The 2,194-nt window shown below is 64.4% G+C and overlaps 1 protein-coding gene across 1 annotated transcript in view; it reads right to left on the minus strand.

Annotated features, from left to right (window-relative positions):
* The window catches only part of SYTL4 (synaptotagmin-like 4), a 9,110-nt gene that overhangs the window by 4,681 nt on the left and 2,235 nt on the right, over positions 1-2,194 (minus strand). Inside the window, exons 2-7 of the mRNA XM_009881781.1 lie at positions 1,864-2,079; positions 1,235-1,344; positions 961-1,075; positions 689-796; positions 308-431; positions 80-201 (exon numbers count right to left, since the gene is read on the minus strand). Coding sequence (XP_009880083.1) covers positions 80-201; positions 308-431; positions 689-796; positions 961-1,075; positions 1,235-1,344; positions 1,864-2,079 — 795 coding nt within the window. The remainder of the gene's footprint in view (positions 1-79; positions 202-307; positions 432-688; positions 797-960; positions 1,076-1,234; positions 1,345-1,863; positions 2,080-2,194) is intronic.

A 2,194-nucleotide genomic window follows, 5' to 3' on the forward strand; every position in this document is an offset into this window, starting at 1 on the left:
ACCCTTTCCGCCCTGCTCTGCCCCCCCGCCACAGCCCAGGGAGAAGCAGCCGCCCACCCACCCCCTGCCACGTCAGCACCCAAAAACCCCTGCACCCACGCAGCGCTCACCCGCAGGTCTCACCACCCGCCGGGGATTCTTCTTGAATATCGTTTCGTGCTCATCCACCAAGGCACTGCTGCGGCTTCCCACGGTGGCATCCTGGGGAGGAAGGGTCCCTTCAGAGGAGGGCAGAGTGGGGACCCCACGGGGCTGCCAGCCCCGTGCCACAGGACAGGGCTGAGCCCAGCGGAGCAGCGGCACGCACCCGTCCGTCGGAGAGAGCGTTTTTGGAGCGGAGAGGGAGGGTCAGGCTGGAGGCAGCGGGGCCAGCCGGCACAGCAGCCTGTTTTCCATCTCTGAGAGGGGCGGCTCTTTCCAGGGAATTACTCCTGCAGAGGACACAGGCCAAGAGCATGGCTGGGAGAGCAAGCGCTGGCTGGGAAGCACCATCTTCCCACAAGCTCCCCGGAGCCACACGAGCTCCCTGGAGCACCCCAGCCTGAGGAGCGGAGGACCTGCCTGCCCAGGGACAGAGGAGTCAGCTCCCCCCAACACTAGACCGAAAGAAAACCACACTTGAGATGAAGGTGCTCGTCCTCTGCCAAGCCAGCCTAGCCAAGGACAACCCACCCAGGGAGCCCCTCACCTGCCCCTCACGCCACCGGGACTAGGTCTGTAGCCATCCAGGCTCATGTTTTCCATGGATTCTGTGTCGCTTTTGCCATCCCGAGGGTCTGAGGCATCCGGAAACAAACTGCAGACAAACAAAACCACAGGTATGTCCTGTTTGGCGAGGGGGCCGGTCTGAGAGAGAGCTTCTGCGCCACCAATGACCCAAACAGGGCGGCAGCGTCCGTCCTGTCCCCCCAGAAGGCGAGAGCTGGCACCCTGAGCAGAGGAGACGGCAGGGATTCTCACCTGGTCCCCTCCCGGGGTGCCGGGGGGCTCGGCTGCCGGACTGTGGAGGAGCTTTTGGGCTCGCCAAGCTGGGCTTTCTGAAGGAGGGTTTGTCCCACGGTCTCTCTTTTGCTGGCTGGAAGGAGAGAGGCATGAGGAGGACCACCGCTCCAAGCCCATTGCTGGAGCAGAAGCTGCTCCCAGCCAATTCCACACTGGCAGAGGAGTGCCAGGGAAAGACGGAGCATCCCGGAGGGCTGGGCTGCAGGAGGAGGCATCACTGCGGCACCCCTACCTGCCGACCTGTGCCGCAGGGACAGCCGCACCATGTCGCTGCCCAGCCGGTTGGCAAAGCGATTGACCCTCTGGTCGTAGAACCAGTCACCCGTCGTCTTCTTCAGCTCTCTGCAGGGCAGGGGGGCAGTGGGGGTAGTGAGGGGCTGCTCCCTGCACCCCACCACCACCCTTGGTGCTGCCACGGCCAAGGAGAGCACAGGCACCATGGACACGTTCGGCGGGTGGCTGGGCAGAGATGATGCACTGGGCAGACAACGGGCACAGCTACATCCCGCAAAAAAATGGGGCTTGTAGGGCAGGGGAGGCTGAGAGGGAAGAAACCCGGGATGCTTGAAACACAGGCTGTGCGAGGGGCATGGGGGGATGTCGGAGTCAAGTAAGGGGGGAAAAGGAGCAGGGCGGGCACGAAGAAGACCCAAGAGTGGGGCATGACGCAGCTCTCCATCACCCAAACACGGGTGCCCACCCTGGGAAGTGCCAGCAGAGACAGCAGCTGCCCTACGCTGGAGAAAACCAACTGGGCTAGGAAAGGTTGGCCGTGGACCATCAAGCTGGGGTGACTGGGAAGAGGAAGGGGAGAGCAGGAGTGTGCAGAAGGTCCCTGCCACTTTGTCCCCAGGTACTCACGCCTCCTTGGAGCAGACTTTGCAGCGCCAGGAGCTGTTGGGGCCATAGGAACGACAGTCCCGACACACCAAGTGGTTGCAGCCCCGGCAGGTGTTGGCCTTGGGGCTGATGCGGCCCAGGCTCTGCTGGCAGCGGGCGCACGTCCGCTCGCTGTAGCGCTGGCTGCCCCGCTTGGCCCCCTTGCGCCGGATCTCCAGCAGCTCGTTCTTCAGGCGTCTGTTTGGACCCCAACACCGGGAGCCATCAGAGCCGTGCGCAGACCCCCCGGGATGGGGCAGAGCTGCCGCCCCAGCCCCACCGCCCGCACCCTCGCCCCTCCGGCTGCTCCGAC

Source organism: Charadrius vociferus, unplaced genomic scaffold, assembly GCF_000708025.1.
Source record: "Charadrius vociferus isolate BGI_N301 unplaced genomic scaffold, ASM70802v2 scaffold472, whole genome shotgun sequence".
NCBI lineage: Eukaryota > Metazoa > Chordata > Aves > Charadriiformes > Charadriidae > Charadrius > Charadrius vociferus.